Source organism: Narcine bancroftii, chromosome 5 (assembly GCF_036971445.1).
Source record: "Narcine bancroftii isolate sNarBan1 chromosome 5, sNarBan1.hap1, whole genome shotgun sequence".
Taxonomy (NCBI): domain Eukaryota; kingdom Metazoa; phylum Chordata; class Chondrichthyes; order Torpediniformes; family Narcinidae; genus Narcine; species Narcine bancroftii.
The window spans coordinates 73,838,451-73,854,372 of NC_091473.1; the positions used below are offsets into that span (position 1 = coordinate 73,838,451).

General features: G+C 37.2%; 1 protein-coding gene across 4 annotated transcripts in view; it reads right to left on the reverse strand.

The window, feature by feature from the left end:
• Positions 1–478: 478 nt before the first annotated feature.
• The window catches only part of kcnt2a (potassium channel, subfamily T, member 2a), a 1,068,826-nt gene continuing 1,053,382 nt past the window's right edge, over positions 479–15,922 (reverse strand). For all 4 annotated transcript variants that reach the window (XM_069937843.1, XM_069937844.1, XM_069937846.1 and 1 more), the window contains 2 exons: positions 8,892–8,976; positions 479–4,206 (listed from right to left, as the gene is read on the reverse strand). In XM_069937843.1, coding sequence (XP_069793944.1) covers positions 4,089–4,206; positions 8,892–8,976 — 203 coding nt within the window. In that variant the 3' untranslated portion in view covers positions 479–4,088. The remainder of the gene's footprint in view (positions 4,207–8,891; positions 8,977–15,922) is intronic.

Sequence of the window (15,922 nt, forward strand, 5' to 3'; positions counted from 1 at the left end):
GGTTAGTAGAACTGCAAATTATATTCCAGGTGCAGTCTCTTCAACGTCCAGTACAGCTGTAACGTGACATCCTGACTCTTGCACAGTGCCCCACCCTATGAAGGCAAGCTTCCCACATGTATTTTCATCACTTTGTCTGTCTGTCTTGCCACTTTCAGGGAACCATGTAGTTGTACCCCTGGGGCTCACTGTTCAACAGCTCATCCCAGGGCCCTCTCATTTACTGTGCAAGTTCTGCCCTTGTTCAATTTCAACTTAACTGAGTTAAATTTCATCAGCCATTCCTTTGTCAACTTTCCCAGCTGATCTAGATCCTCTGGCCCATTCCTTGTGCTATCTGAGATCCCTTCCATTATCTTGTCAACCCAGAATTACATATTGAGCTGCATTTTGAAGTTCTGATATGAAATAACCACAAAACTCATTATCAAATTAATTGTTTTGATTTTTAATGGCAAAAAAACTGATAAACCAGTACAATAAATAAAACAAATTTTCCAGAAGATGCAGTATGTAAATAGACAAATGCAGTAAAAGATTGCATATGTTTGCAAACACAAAATTAAAAAGCTCTACATTTGGCAATTTGACTAGCTTCTGAACAAATTAATATTGCACAATGAAAGGCCCTGGGTAACATACAGATCACAAACACATGAATGAAAATGTTATGCCACAAATGAGTTAGTACAATTTTCTTGACACCAAATGTTGCATATTACCTTTAAGATTCTTTCATAAGATTATAAAAGAGTATTCCAGGCAACAGCTTAAACTATTAGTCCTTCAGCTATTGATGTTTGCACAGAATCTGATGTGGTTTAAACAGTACATGAATGGACAGTTCTGTCAGATATATTTGAGTATGTTATTAATGACTATAGAGAAGCAGTGAATTTAGTAGCTTAGGTGCTCTGAAATTAATTAAAAAGCTACAACAATGGCTTTAGGGTCCAAAATTACAACTGATCTGCCAAATCAAAGCAGATAGAACTTACATTGGAACAGCAACAGTGCTCCAATAGGCCACTGAATTCTGTTTAACATCTGCTAATTACACTGAGATCCCGTGCAGCAAGCTCAATATGCAGGCGTTTTGACCACAGTTTTCCACAGATATCTCCGGGAGAGCTAATTACACACAAACTTCTATTTATTTTTGAAACAACAGCCATGAAATGTCAGATGGTGACAAATCAGCCACAGGCCATATTGTCTCATAGCTCTGTTGAACTTTTCAGAAATGTAATCATTTAAATGTACCCTGTCATGTTTTGTGTGCAAGAGAGACATGGAAAACTAAAAATGCTAGAATTTGTAGATCTTCACAATCTGCTGGAGGAACTCAACAGGTCAAGCGGCATCAGTGGGTGAAAATGAATTGTTGACATTTTGGGCAGGAGGCATTAAGTAAGACTGGTCAGATCTGATGGTATATATTTGACTGGACAGCTTTTGACATAGCAATTTAAAGCTGACTTGTATTTTGTTTCAAAGTCAGAGTCCAGATTTAAACATGTTTAGATAAGGCTCCAGGGTTAATGGAGGTCGTTCTGGGATTCTTTATTCAAATGGTCAGTCACTCATGGAGACCATTGGATCAGAGTTTGATGTCATTGCCTCCTGAGCTTCATGTACTGGTGCACTGCAGGATGTTAAGTCAGAAGTGGAATCATCATAGATATGTTGTTAAGCAACAAAGTGTGCAGATGTTGTGATTGTAGTGCAATATACAAAAGTGCTGGAGAAACTCAGCAGGTCATGCAGCATCTATAGGAAGTAAAGGGTAACTAATGTGTTGGGCCTGAGCCCTTTGTCAAGATATGAGCAAAAAGCAGGCAAGTGCCTGAATAAAAAATGGGGAGGAGAAGACGGAGGAAGGGGCAGGGAGAGGATACAGGGTAAGAGATCATAGATGGATATGGGTGCCTGCTTTCCTCAGGCCCCACTCCCTCTGGGACTACCTCATCCACACATCTCTTCTCGCAAGTCTCCCCATCAATTCTTACCTCTATAATCACAGGAGATGCTTCATGCACCCACACGTCCTCCCTCACCACCACTCGGGGCCTCCTCCAGACTTTTCAAGTGAAACAACATGTCATTTGTCAATCTTCAGGAGTCAACTGATGCTCCCGTTATGGCCTCCTCTACATTGGAGACACTGGATGCAGACTGGGAGATCATTTCATTGAGCACCTTTGTTCTGTTCACTGAAATAATAGGGACTTCCCAATGACCAAATATTTTAATTACATGCACCATTCCCACACCTACATGTCTATCCATGGCCTCATGAACTGCCAAATCAAGGCTACCTCTGAAATGGAGGAACAACACCCAATATTCTGTCTGGGCACTCTCCAACCAGAGAGCATCAACATGAACTTCTCCAGTTTCTGTTAACCCCCCTTCCCTGTCTCTCCCTTTCCTGATTTCTTTGTCTCCTCCAGCTCCCCATCCCCTCCTCCATTGCTCCTCAGATTGTTAGGCAATAGTGGGCTGATCTTGGCCACTTAGCAATTATTGGATGCTTTATGGATACACAGAGTCAGTATCAATAACTGATATTTACTTTATGAAAATGTCAGAAGCTACTGATCTTTTGTCAGTTAAGTAGAGCTTTGTGATAAAGATATTTATTATTTTATTTACAGCATGGTAGGTTGATTTTGACCTACCATTTTGCCACCCAATTGCACACAAATTAACCTACAACCATATACGTTTTGGCGGGTTGGAGGAAATAGGGGCATCCGGAGGTTACCCCCGCAGATGCGGGGAGAATGTGCAAACTCCTTACAGGCAGCTCCAGATTCAAACACAGGTTACTGGTGCTATAATAAATTTCCCCAAACACACCAGATATTATGATACCTCTTACCACACAATCTCCACAGATATGCTCATTTATTTGATCCTGGGTGTTATATAGAGAATTTAGGTTAAAATGACTTAAGTTAAAATGTGATGATTAATCATAAAAAGGGAAGCCAGAACGGACAGGGAGCTTACTAGCAGCCAAGGACAAAAGGTTCAGCTGAATATGTTTTTTTAAAACCTATCTTTTCATGGTCATAGTGAGAGACATGCAGGAGACAAAAGATTGATAAGAAGGGTGAGAAACAGAATTTAGTGTATGTAGAGTTCACAGCGTACGTAACGAACGTGATAATTAAAAATGCAGTAAAACTTAGAATGCTTTTGTAATACTAACCAATTAAAACAGTATTAATAAGAAGGGGAAGGGCAAACAATAAGGGTATAAAAATCAATGCACTGTATGTATCGGGGCTTAACTGGTGAGAAGCCAGTTGAGTCCAACTCTGCAGACTTGTAAATAAAGCTTGTCGTGTCATCAGTTTTAAAGAGACTCATGTGTGAGAAGTTTTATTTCTGACACTGGGAAATAAAATAGGTTCTGGGAGAGGCAAAAGGTTAGGTGGAGAAATTCCACATTGTTCTTTTGACTCCAGGTGCTCAGTGGTTTTAAGGTTTATAAAAGTATTATTCTCTCGATATAAAATCATTTTGCATTCTGTAAATTAGAAAGGACAAATAGAGAGAAGAGCACCCTTCCATTACCTTTTCACTACCTCTATATGTGAAATTATATACTTTGGAATGAACCCTCAAATATCAATATATATTTATTCCTAATTGATTTCCAGTGAACTTGACTTGTTTTTCTCCCAATAGAAACATTCCCAGTGAAAATAATAACAAATTTGCTGTTGGACTTTAATTCCCTGCAAATAGATGCCTAGAAATAGAATTAATTTCACTGCATTTCTTTCCTTATTTGTATTTTCTTAGTTAATAACATTTCAAGAAACAGAGATACAATGATAGCATATGGCCAGGCACTGATGAAAAGCATCAAGCTTACTTGGAAATACTCTGTGACTTTATCCATAAATCAGATTGATCAAACATACATTAGTTGAATTGATTCAGTCACAGTAACAGTGTTTCCACCAAGCCATGAACACAAATGTGTTTGTTTTTGAGCCAGTTTCTGAAATTGATGCTGAGAACCATAGTACTCATTGAAATTTGTGTTGTGGAACTTCCCAAATGCTGACCAATTAAAGCTGGGTGTTTTCCTTTGTATCTCGGCCATCTTCACTGTTTTCACATACACTGATCTTGAGACTGGGTTTACTGCTTGGGACATAAGCCAATGGATCAGGCCGGATCAGGTAGCTGAACAAAGGAAATATAAAGAAAAAAAGTATTTAAACAGGAAGATAGCTGTGAAATTCAAAGCTCTAATACCTTAGAGCTTGTAGAAGTTGCTTTGATATTCACTATTCATGTGCATTATTAATAGATGCTGAATTAAAATACACATCTCTTTATACCAAGCAATTGATTCTATTAAACAATGCAATGGAAATTTTCATTTGCTCTTCACTAAAATCTAAATATGAAGTCATGTATAACATTGGAAGACCATTTTGTTTTCCAATAGAAGTGTTAGTTTACTGATGTTATATCATATTTATCTCAGGATAATCTCATTGTTTAATTCTGAAAATACACAGAAATCATTTATGAATTTCCTTTTTTTTGAATATTTTATTTTTGATTTTTACAGACTCAACAAACTATTAACAAATCAACTTGATACACACAGAATATGTGTTAATTCCATCCCCTTCCTCCCTCCTTTATACAATTGATGAAGCAATCAATAATCTTGTATTAATACAGAATCCATTAACTACTCTCCCCATTTAAAAAAAACAAAAACACATGCACACGATGTCTGCGCCATCTTCTTTGTAAGTAGGAGTACAAATTTAGTTACTTCCCCTTGCTCTGGAAGATTGGGGAGGACCTAGCTAGATGGAGAGCTCTGCCTATAATATTGATAGGCAGGATTAACTGTCTCAAAATGAATGCGATGCCCACACTTCAGTATCTTTTTTGATCATTGCTTATTTCATTACCCCAGAGTATTTTTAAGGTACTTAATGAAGGTGTCAGGAGGTCCCTATGGAATGGTAAGGTGGCTAGAATATCCATGGAGAAATTATCATGCGATTATAACTTAGGGGGTCTAAAATTGCCTGATTTTAAAAAATATTATTGGGCTGTCCAGGCAAAGTTTATTACATCATTTTTTGATGAAGGCACTTTCCCATCCAGGGCACAAATTGGGCTATATTTGAGAGATAAAAAGATAGCAGGGAAATTTATTTACAAATGGAATACTAAATTATTATTTTAAAAAATCAAATAACCCCATGCTAGAACATATACTAAAAATTTGGAAAAAATAAATAAATGTATTGGATTAAAAATTGGGATATCTCCAAAAAGGACTTTGACCCAAAATTATTTAATACCTTTGACTATGGGTAATGAAATCCTGGACATCTGGTGCCAGAAAGGGATCAGATATATAAAGGCAGTTTATGACATGTGAACAATTAAGAAATAATATGATTTGTCTACTAGAACATTCTTCTGCTATCTACAACTAAAATCTTTCTTAAGGGGAAAATTAGGATCAGATATGATTTTACCCAGATGCAACAATGTGGAGATTCTAATTCAACAGGGGAATGTATATAAATTTATATCTAGAATGTATCACATATTCCAAAGTGACAGTCTGAACCGAACTTACATAGATCTAGGGAGAGATGGGAGTCAGAATCAAAGATACAAAAATTAAAAAAGAGTGATGGCAAGACCTATGTATGAACAGTATGACTGGAATCATTAATACCAGATATAAATTGGTGCAATATAGTTTCTTACACCACAAAAATTGCATAAATCAAAATCTGATTTTTCAGAAATGTGCTTTGGATGTGGTGTCGAGGTTGGAACTTTTGTCCACTCCACCTGACTATGTTGAAAGGTAAGGCTCATTGGGTGAATTTGGGGGACATTTCTTAAGAAAATTACAAAAATGGATTTTCCACAAGATCTGGAAGTTTATCATTTGGGAGACATTGGGCAACATGTGTTTTAAGTTATCAAAACAGCAAATTTCTATTGTGTGGGTCACCTTAGCTGTGGCCAGGAAGTGTATAGTGGTTTCATGGAAGTTCTACTCCCAGTTAACCATCTCATGATGAAATATGGAAATGCAGCATTCCCCTAGAGAAGATCACTTACAATATAAGGAAGAATTATGACACATTTTTTAAAATATGGAAATCTTATTTGAGCAACATTGGCATCCAGTTTGATTAATTTATGAGTTTCCTTAAGACATATTGCTATCAGTTCTCATCGTTCTAATAATTAATTTTGGCAAAACTCATTTTAAAAGGCTCTTTTCAAGAAGTTTTTGTTGTTCATTAGCTTCAGTGCTATATTTACATATATTTGCATTTGGATTGATATTTAGCTTATAATCATTAGAGAGAAAGAGTAGAGATATAAACATAAGTCTGTTTTTATCAATAAATGCAATTCTCACCTTTTATAATATTTAGTCCTAATTTGGCAGAAAGGTTCACAAAAAGCCATTTGGGATTTGGAAACTATATTTCCTGCTCAGTCCAATCCCTGAAAGCTAAGGTCATTAAAGCTAAAAAAAAAAATTGAAGGGACAGCATCAGCTAAGCTATTATCTAAACACTTTGGCCCACTCAGTGGATCCCAGGAGATTAAGAGAGTGACAAATAATTGTTGTTGTAATTTAATCCCCTGTGAAAGCAGATGAGTGATTTGCAGGTTTAATTGGGTCTGCACCTCTCGTCACAATGCCAGATTTTTTGCAGTGGGCTATAGTTGTCAGGATGGGTTGAAGTATGCAGCATTTTGATTTCTTATGACGTTGTCTATTCCATTTCAAAAGCTGCATTTGTCCAAATAGATTTACAATTGTGCATGAGAGTTTGAAATTTGATCTAACTGAAGCACAGAAAATGTTAAAAAAAGACTGGTAAGATAAATATCAAAATAATAATTGTTTGATGAAAGCATCAAGGATAAGGAGAGTTTGTTTCAAAGTTGGAGCTAGGACGAAGAGGAGCAAAATCAAGAGGCACTTCTTCATCCAATTGAATATAAAAATTTGTGAATCTCTTCCACAGAAGGGAATAGATGCCATAAAAATGGCAAGATGAAGACAAAGGTTTGATAAGTTTTAGGTGCATGCATCCAGGAATACCATACAAAGGTGCATTAATGAAATTAAACTGCAGATCACGAATGATTTCATTGATTTTCTTGGCAAGTTCTATTTGGTGTATAGTCCACTATTTTTCCTACCCTTTGTAATGGAGCTGTCAAGAATAATCAACCCTTTAGATACTGTGTTTGAAAGCAACAATAAAGTCTTAATTACAGTTATCTCAGATGGCCAAATGACAAATTAAATGTGGTATTCTCTTTTGGACATTTTAAGAATCTAGAATAGTAGCTCTGATTTTTTTAAAAATCAACGCACACCTTTATAATGGAATAAATTGAACAGCAAATTTGGAAACTATAATTGAATGCCGAAGTTGAGAAAATATTAATAAGTAGCTTGATCCTCTCAAGCCTCTCAACATCAGAAATCTCACCGAAAAAGTCGGAGTAGAATTCCAGATAAGGTGTGATGGCTGTATACTTACCAACTAGCCCTCACCTTCCTAGAAAATAAAGGCAGTTTAAATGTTGTTCATAGATTTCAACTCAGCTTTCAACATAATCATACAACATCACCTGATTAGGAAGCTGAACCTTATGGTCCTAAACACCTTCCTCTGTAACTGGTTCCTTGACTTCTTGACTGGAAGACCTCAGTCAGTCGGGATTGGAAACCGCATGTCAACACCATCACACTGAGCATGGTGCCCCCCCAACTGGGCTGTGTGATCAGCCCACTGCTGTTTACTGTGCTGACCCACAATTGTACAGCGAGATACAGTTCTAATCACATCATCTTTTGCTGATGACATGACTGTGGTAGGGCTCATAAGCAAGAACAATGAGTCAGCTTACAGAGAAGAGATGCAATCACTAACAGACTGGTGCAGAGACATTAACCTACACCTGAACATCAGCAAACTAAAAGAGATGGTGGTTGACTTCAGGAGAGCCTGGGGGACCATTCTCTGCTGACCATTGACAGCTCCACCATCGAGCCACCAAGTTCATTGGCATGAACTTGGCAGAGAATCTCTCCTGGTCTCCCAACACCAGATCCATTGCCAAGAAGGCCCAACAATGCCTTTACTTCCTGTGGAGGTTGAGAAAGTTTAGCTTCCATTCTCCACCCTCACTACATTCTACAGTGAATGCATTGAGAGCATCCTATGTAACTGTCTCACCACCTGGTTCAGGAACTGTACCATCCCAGAATGTAAGTCCCTGCAGCGTTCTACTGAGACTACTGAGGGGATCATTGGGGTCTTTCTCTCTGCCATGATAGGCATTTATAATGGGAATTGTTTGCAAAAAGTCATAAACATTGTGAAGGACTCCACACACTCCCCCCCACCCCCACATACAATCTATTCTCCTTCCTGCCACCTGGGAAGAGGTACTGAAGCGTTCAGGCCCTCACAACCAGATTGCGAAACAATTTTTTACCCCCAAGCCATGAGGCTTCTGAACTCTGTGGACATAGGGCTAGCATATGTAACAAGATATTTATAAGTGATATGTTATTTATAAAAATGTTTCTGATGTAATCCATGTAAATAACTAGCTCCATGATCTGGAGAAAAGCAATCTCATTTTCAATGTTCACTGCAAGGTTTATGGTATGAATGACAAATAAACGCAACTTGACTCGTCTTGATTTGATCTGTCCTAGTTATCAATAAACAGTCAAGCAAAGTCAAAGCCAGATGTTTTATAAAAATGAACTTAATAATTTGAATTTAGCTCTATGTATCTATGTACATTAAAAAAGACAGATATGATAAACTTACACAACATCGTTCAGTTCCAGTCTTGTATCTGGAGAAGGATTGATGAGGATGTAAGACAGGGTGTTCTGGTGATCATTCATTTCATCTGCAGGGAGAGTGAGAGTGCAATTAGTAACACTGGGCGGCAGGCTGGGACTCAAAATGTGGAACATCTGAAAGAGAAAATGCTGGAAACAATGTTGAAATATTAATTCAGTTCCTCTTTGCAGTCATGGTGCGTGACCTGCTGCTCTCCTTCACTCTGCACTCACCCAGTGCATGCGGCAGGAAGGCAACTTGCAAAATGATGGTGGTTCTGAGTTAATATTAGCAGAAAAAAAATAAATAAATATTTATGAAGTTAAAAAAATGAACTGAAAGAAAAATGGACACAAAAGAAATCTTTAAAATAGCAACGACAGGGTAACAGCACAATGGACCTCAGTAAAAGATATGGGCAGACAGCTTTCAAGTGTGAAACACTAAAGCTTGCAGAAGCTGCAATTGTAGTAAGAACAAAAATGCTGGAGGAACTCAGCAGGCCTCGCAGCGGCATAGGAGGGGGTAAAGATATGTATACATAATTTTTAATCAAATATAGACTTTAGTTACAATTTAATTTTTTTGGAAAATTTTATTTATTAAATCATGATGTATATATATTGAAACATAGAATTAATGAATAAAACAAAATCAATTCAAAAAATATATACATGATATTTTCATTAAACTAACCCCCTACCCCCCAACCCACCAACCCGCAACTAACCTACCCCAAAAGGAAAAGAAAGAGATCAACCACAACAACAAAATTCATCAATTAATTACCATGGATTGGAGTAACACTATACTGTGTGGACAGGGGTTTCAAAAACTCAAACCCATATAATCCAAATAAGGGCTCCAAGTTTTCCAAATGAAAAAAAAAATAATTATCTTGTGAATTATATGATATTTTTTCCAATGGAATACAAGACCTCCATTTCATTTGGCATCTCCGAATACTCAAATCAGTCTAATTTTTCCAAGTAATTGCCAAACATTTTCTAGCTACAGCTAATGCACTGAAAAATGCAATTTGGAGTCTATTTAATCTTAATTCTAAATTCAACCTCTTAATATTACCTAACAAAAAATACTAAAGCATCTAATGAAAAATTCACTTTCAAAATAACTTCTAAAAGTTCCTTAAGTCTTTTCCAAAAAGGTTTTACTGTTTCACATAACCAAGTAGAATGTAATTAATTGTATTAATATGACATCTAAAACATAAATCCGAAGAAATAAAATTGTATCTCCTTAATTTTTCTGGAGTTAAATTGATGAATAAAATTATAATGAACTAATCTACACCATACATTTATAATTTAAGTCATACTATCCCTTTATAAATTCATCCAATCATCCTGAGGAATAAGTATACCCAAATCTTTCTCCAATTTCAATCTAGATTTATGTAAATACAACTTAGGCATTTTATTCTGTAATAAAGCATACATCTCAGTTATAAATCCCTTCTTACTACTCTCAGTAACTAAAATTTCAAACTTAGACTATCTAGGAAACCATAAAGTATGTCCAAAATTATCCTACAACAAAGCTTTAATTTGATAATAAGAAACAAAGAGTATTTGAAGATATATCATATTTCTCATTCATTCATTGAAAATAAATAAAATATCTTGCTTCATAACATTCTTGCACAAATTTAATACACTTTTGATCCTATAACTTCAAAAGCTGATTATTAAGTGCAACGGGGAAAAGCTTATTTTGATACAATGGAGTTTTACCTGAAATCTTACCTGGATTACTTATAACTTCATTTTTTTTTATACCATATATCCATTAAGTGTTACAAAACACATAAATTAAAACTACTCAATAACTTAGGGTTCCATCTAGAAACAAAATGATCCATCCTCTTCTCACTAATTTGAGATAATTTAATATTAGCCCATATCAAAGGTTTGTCCATTTCAAACATCCTATTAATAAATTTCAATTGTGCCACATCATAATTTTGAAAATTAGGGAGTTGCAAACCTCTTAATTCATATTTCCAAGTTAATTTTACCATTTTATCCTTCCATAAAAATTACTTCACCAAAGTATTTAAATACTTAAAAAATTTTTTGAGGAATCTTACAAGGAATAAATTGAAATAAATACTGGATTCGAGGAAAATTATTCCTTTAATACAATTAACTCTTCCTTTTAATGCAATTGGTAAATCTTTCCATTGATGCAAATCATGTTTAATTTCAGTGAATAATGGCAAATAATTTAATTAATATAAATGACTATAATTTCTATCTACCTTAACACCTAAGTACTTAATCTGATTTGACCATTTGAATTTCACAATATGCTTACATTTGGACTAATGTCATAATCTCACTCTTTTCCCAATTGATTTTATAACCTGATATCTCACCATATGGTTCCCATCTTTCATGTAAACACTTCAAGAAATTCTGAGGTTCTTTTAAATATATCAAAACATCATCTGCAAACTAATGAATTTTAAATTCATCAGATTTCACCTTAATTCCTTTAATATTACTATCTTTTCTAATCATCTGAGCCAAAGGTTCAATAACTAATGCAAATAGAGCTGGTGACAAAGGACAGCCTTGCCTAGTCGATCTAGTCAACATAAAAGGTAAAGATAACTGTCGATTTGTCACAACTCTAGCAGTAGGACTTCTATATAAAGCCTTAATCCAAGCAATAAAAATTGGGCCAAATTTAAATTTATCAAAAACATTAAATAAAAATCTCCACTCTACTCTACTTTCTGCATCCAACAAAATAAACATTGGTTGGTTGGATTCCTTCCGAGAAGTGTTAATCAAAGAAATATACAAAAAAAACCCCAAAAATACTGTACTGCAGTATTACCTCCCTCAATTATGCGGGAGAGACCAATGCCACAAAGTGGCCAATGACTTCGGAAGAGTTAGTATTCAAACCACCTCCCCTCAAACAGAACAAAAATATTAATAATGAACAAGTCATTTCATGCACGATATGCTTCCTCAGTCTCTATTAACTTGATCATCATCGATATCAATTTCAACCAACTGCTGATGTTTCTTCTTTGACCTCCATTCTTCTTCTCCTTCTGAACTGGTGCAGGCTTTTTAGAAAAACTTTATTGACTTTTCATCTGTTTATTATACGGTGAAGAATTAGCAAATGTGAGAGCTTCAGCATCATCACTAATGGACTGAGATTGAAAGTCTCCATAAAAAACTTTTAAGGACAGCAGGATACCAAAAAGCAAATTTATATAATTTCTTCCACATAACAGCTTTGGCAGAATTAAATTCTTTATGTCATTTGATAACAACTTGGCTCAAATCAGTATAAAAGAAAGCTATTATTCTTAACTACTAGGGGGCCTTGATTACTTCTCTCATTTTGAACTGAAACTCTTAACATCCATTCTCTATTTTGATAGTGTAAACATCCAATCAGGATAGAGCATGGACCTTAACCTGGAAGAGGTTTCCGTCTTATTGCTTTATGAGCTCTATCCAATTATAAACCATTCAGAAAGTATTATTTCCCCAAAACTAAAGAAATCCACTTCTGGATAAATCTTCCGGAAGACCAACAATTTTAATATTATTCAATCAATTTTGATTTTTCAACGATCAATTTTCTTCAATAAATGCTTTCTCTGAATTTCACAACCATCTGACCCATATTTTCTTTCCATTGCTCCACATCATCCTTACAGTCATAAAAATCTTCTTCAATCTTCTTAAATTTATCTTGTACCTTATCCACGAACTTCACACACTTTGCCACAATCATCTTAATAGATGATATCTCTCCCTTCACATCAGTAAGTCGTTCCATCATAGATGAAAAACCATAATCCATCTGACTTGCCAAATCTTCTATCTGTTTGGATATATCAATTTGACTTGGTGGGTCTGAATAGTATGGGTCAGATTTAAACTTCATTGAAATCTATTTAGGTATGAGCCTACCCTTATTTCTGACAGTCTCTTCCTTCTTTGTACCTGGATAAATTTCTTCTTCTTCCAGTCCCCCTCCGATGTCACCTTCTTCCTGCTCCAGCGACGCAGATGGCATTTTAGCCCGATTGCGCGTTCAGATCACCCCTCCCGTCAGTCCAGCATCGCTGGGCTGAGAGAAGTCAGTTTGAAGGGTGGGAGAAATCAGAGCACCTGGTGGAAACCCACACAGGCAAGATGAGAATGTACAAACTCATTACAGACAGTATCAGATTCAAACCTGTGTGACAGAGTTTTGCGCTAACCACTATCCTGACCATGCCGCCTTATGGTAACCATGTCAAACCAGTCATTGTCTTTTCCCAACCTTAGTTTTTTATCCATACATTTTCATCACTGTACATTGTTACATTCATTTCTATTTACACCATTACCACCACGGTGACATCTTGTCTTCACTACTGCACCAGTGGTAAAGATAGAGAAAGTATGGTCAAGAGAGGTGGAGCAGTGCCTGCAGGACTGCTTTGAACCAATGGACTGGACCCTATTCAAGGATTTAACCTCAAACTTGAATGAATAGGGTTAAGATCATTAAATTCCTGGGTGTCATCATCTCTGAAGATTGGTCCTGGGGCTCCATGTCAGTAAAATCATGAAGAAGGTTTACCAGTGGTTATACTTGTGAGGAATTTGAGGAGATTTATGTCACCAAAGATTCTTGCAAATTTTGACAGGTGTACCATGTAGAGCTTTCTGACTAGTTGCATCACTGGCTGGTATGGAGTTGCCAATGCCCTGGAAAAGAAAGAGTTTTTCAGCCACTGTCATCACGGCTTCAGTCTCTACTTTATCGAGGACATGTACAAGAGGAGATATCTCCAAGGACCCTAACCACTCATGCAATGCTCTCTTCCCTCTGCGGCCATCAGGAAGGTGGTACAGGAGCCTGAAGAAGAACACCTAGTGGCACAAGAACATCTCCCCCTCTGCCATCAGGTTTCTAAGTGGACAATGAACCACATACACAACCTCACTTTCTCACTAAATTATTTATTTTTAACTTTCACCATCATTCCTACAAGCAATATCTCTGTCCTTGGTATGGTCCATTATCAGGTTCATATTCATCAAACTTAACTGTGAATATTATTATCTATCCAGTTTTTTTTTTGATTTATTGTCTCTTTTTAATTCAATGAAGTATTTGGTGCGTGAAATGGTGAAAAGATAACAACCTAAGACTCAACATGGACAAGACAAAGGAGATGGAGGACTCAGGATGACCACTCTGCATTACATATTTAATAGCTCGGTAGAGAAGAGCAACAAGTTACCAGAGTCTACTTAAGAAGTGATCTATTGTGAACAGAAAATATCTCCTCACCTGCCATGACTGAACCTCTTTAGAAGGATAAGCCAGGCAAAGCTACTGGCCACCATTCTGTCAACTTTCTACCAACGTTTTATCATGAATGTCCTGGCTGGCTGCATCACAGTTGCTGCAGAACATCAGATCAGAAGTCAATCCATAGGTCTATAAAAAAGGCAGAGAGCATCACTGGGATCTCCCTCCCTCCTTACTAGGGACTGTTTGTGAAGAACGGTAGTTGAAGTAATTGTGGGAGTTGATGGGTTTGTAGAAAATCTCTGTAGAAAGTTTGTCACCTGAGATGAGTCAGAGAGATCGTGAAAGGCGAGAGTTGTCAGAGATGGACCAAGTGAATTTGAGGTTGGGGGTAAGTTAGCAGCAAAGTATATAAAATTGATGAGCTCACCAATGTAATGATCCTATTCCTTCCTCTCAATTCCTCTGTCTCCATCTTATCTGTTTCTAAGATGAGGTATTCCTTTCCAGATCATCAGTGATGTCCTCCTTCAAAGAAATGTGGCTTCCCCTAGACTAACATCAACTCAGCCCTTGCATTTCCTACAAATCTGCCCTGGCCCCTACTGCCCCTAAAGGCCACAAAGAAGGTTTCTACTTGTCCTAACCTATCACCACACCAACATTGGCATCCAACATATTATCCTCTGCAATTTCCATCACTAAAACATGATCCCACCACCAGACACCCCTTCCCCTCTCCACCCTATGTCATTAACATTGACTTCTCCAAATTCTGTTAGGCCAGTGTCCTGTCTCCTTTTCTCCAGCTTTACACCCCCTTCCCTCTCCATTTATAGAGCTATCTATCCCCTCCACCTATCACCTCAGATGTTTTTTTTTAAATCTTTTATGGCCCACAATCACATATCCACCTATGACCTCTTTCCTGTAGGCCAGGTGTCATCCGGTATCTTGTTAATATTGTGATGAAGGGCTCAGAAATGAAACATTATATTCTTATCTTTGCTGCAGGAGCAGTACATGGGTCATGCACCCTCCAACCACCCCCCCCCTCCCCCACCACCCACACAGCTCTGAGAGAAGGAGAATACAAACCAGCTAAGAGATGGAGGAGTAGAAGCACAGACAAATATCTTCCTCCCCTCATCCTCCCCAGGCAACACGACTAGTTTTATCTGAGGAGACCGCAACCTCAGAGGAAGTTCCTGAAATCAGTGCTGCAGTTCACCAAAGCAGTGGGCTTGAGGCCTCAGGCTGAATGATACTTGATTGTAAGGACTGCAAAGTGGAGATTAAAATTGCAACCCTTAACATGCAGAGTATCAAACACACCATATAATGTGTAAACTCCTTGCAAAAGTTAAGGCAGATGTGGCTTTCATTACAGGAGTGTGAGCTACCATAACTCCGGAAATATTGGAGCTGGTCGTGAAGGTGGCCTCGTTGGTTGTCTGTATGAGTGGGGGAACAATTGTTGCACATCTGGTTTGGGTATCTTATGGGTAGGAAAATTTGTAATTACTGAGGTTAAGGAGGTAGTTAGGAGGTGTCTTGTAGTGGATCTAAAGTATGGTGACAACCCGTTTTGGATGTGTATCTTTCGCCCATGCGGAGACAGAGGCTGACCGTCATGCAACAGCTCCCAACTTTGCTGGCGATGTCAGACTGGTCATTCTGGCTGGTAAATTCAACAGCATCATTGATGCAGC